General features: G+C 42.3%; 1 protein-coding gene across 1 annotated transcript; it reads right to left on the reverse strand.

The window, feature by feature from the left end:
- Positions 1-466: 466 nt before the first annotated feature.
- Positions 467-1746, reverse strand: LOC118675240 (alcohol dehydrogenase class-3-like). The gene is given in 1 exon segment (XM_036347597.1): positions 467-1746. A coding segment is annotated over 1 exon segment (1119 nt). The 5' UTR covers positions 1697-1746; the 3' UTR covers positions 467-577.
- Between the last annotated feature and the right edge of the window lie 294 nt (positions 1747-2040).

Here is a 2040-nt window from a genome sequence, read left to right on the forward strand (position 1 = left end):
ACAGATTTAAAACTATTCTGAATGTATTTTGCATCAAAGTTATTAGAAACAGCTTTATTACAAGCATTCTTAAACACTTCATTACATGCATAACAAAATAGGAATTATTTTTATTTAGTAATATAACTGGTCTGAACACAATTTGCACATAGTGCTTATAGAAATATCTTCATTACAAATGTTTTTAAACACTTATTAGAAGTGTTCTTAAATACTTCATTACATGCATTAGAGAATGAGTATCACCTCCATTCCCTAAAATAACATTATACTAAATGCAGCTTCCAAGTAGCTTTGTTTTTTTTTTAATATGCAGAAATTACTTTAATTTTGTTAAAAAATTCCTTAATGAGCTAACAATTATTCATAAGGAGAGTCCAGAAAACAGGTTTATGACTGTATTAGCCTTCCCCTTGATTAGAGGTATTAATTATACAGAAAACATTATTCCCTAGAGTAGGTTACCGAACATCTAAGAGGCTGTGAACTTGTAAGAGCTTCTCCCAGCTTGTCTGGCTGCTCCAATCAGCTCACATGATTCAGTTATAAGGATGGACACATTTTCTTTTTTTTGAATTTAAAACTTCACAACAGTCCGGATGCTCTTCCCTGCATGCAGCAGTTCAAAGGCTTTGTTAATTTCATCAAAAGACAGATTGTGGGTCACAAATTCATCAACTTTTATCTTTTTGGACATATATTCAGACACCAACTTTGGGACACTTTCTACACTCTTCCATCCTCCGAAGGCGGTGCCTTTCCATGTGCGTCCTGTGACAAGCTGGAAGGGCCGAGTGGCGATCTCTTCACCGGCAGCAGCGACTCCTACCACCACGCTGACGCCCCAGCCTTTGTGGCAGGCCTCCAGCGCGGCTCTCATGACTTTCACGTTACCAATACACTCAAAGGAGTAGTCTACTCCCCCATCGGTCATCTCAACGAGCACTTCCTGGATGGGCTTACTGAAGTCCTGGGGGCTGATACATTCACAGGCTCCAAACTCCTTGGCCCTTGCAAATTTATCTTTATTGATATCCACACCAATGATCCGGGATGCACCCTCCACCTCACAGCCCATGATAACCGCCAATCCAACTCCTCCGAGGCCAAAGACGGCACAAGTAGAGCCAGGCTACACCTTGACAGTGTTCACAGCAGCACCATAGCCAGTGGAAATGCCACAACCCAGGAGGCAGACTTTATCCAAAGGTGCAAAAGGATCAATTTTAGCAAGTGAGATGTCAGCCACAACTGTGTATTCAGAGAACGTACTGGTTCCCATGTAATGTAAAATTTTCTTTCCTTTGCAAGTAAATCTGCTAGTGCCATCTGGCATTAATCCTTGAGTGACTCTTATTTTCTGGCAAAGGTTTGTTTTAGGATTTAGACAAAATTTGCATTCTCCACATTGAGGGATGTAAAGCGGGATGACAGTATCACCTGCTTTTAGCTTAGTAACTCCTACGCCAACACTTTCCACAATTCCAGCACCTTCGTGTCCCAAGATCACTGGGAAACTCCCTTCAGGATCAGCCCCACTCAGGGTGTAGGCATCAGTGTGGCACACAGCAGTGGCAATAATCTTAATTCGAACTTCATGAGCCTTTGGGGGTGCCACCTCTACCTCCTCGATGGAGAGAGGCTTTCCGGCCTCCCAGGCAACCGCTGCCTTGCACTTGATCACCTGGTTCGCCATGCCTTCTGCGCGGGTCAGCGAGAACCAGCACGGGCGCGCATCCGGGGCGGGCGCACCGTCGGGTCGTGGGCAAGTAGCTTTGTTTGAAACATGCTTGTTTTAAATGTTCTTAAACACTACCCAATATGTAGTCCAGAATAGATATCCCTTCCAATCACTGAAATACATTGTGCACAACAGAGCTTGCAAGTACTATTTAGAAAAATCCAACTACATTTGTTCTTAAACTCCTCAATACATGTATTAAAGAATGTATATCACTTCCACTCACTGAAATAACATTGTTCTCAAAGTAGCTTGCAAGTGTGTTTTTAAAAACTCATTAATTGCAAGAGTTCATAACA

The sequence above is a fragment of the Myotis myotis genome, unplaced genomic scaffold, assembly GCF_014108235.1.
Source record: "Myotis myotis isolate mMyoMyo1 unplaced genomic scaffold, mMyoMyo1.p scaffold_m19_p_1, whole genome shotgun sequence".
Taxonomy (NCBI): Eukaryota; Metazoa; Chordata; class Mammalia; order Chiroptera; family Vespertilionidae; genus Myotis; species Myotis myotis.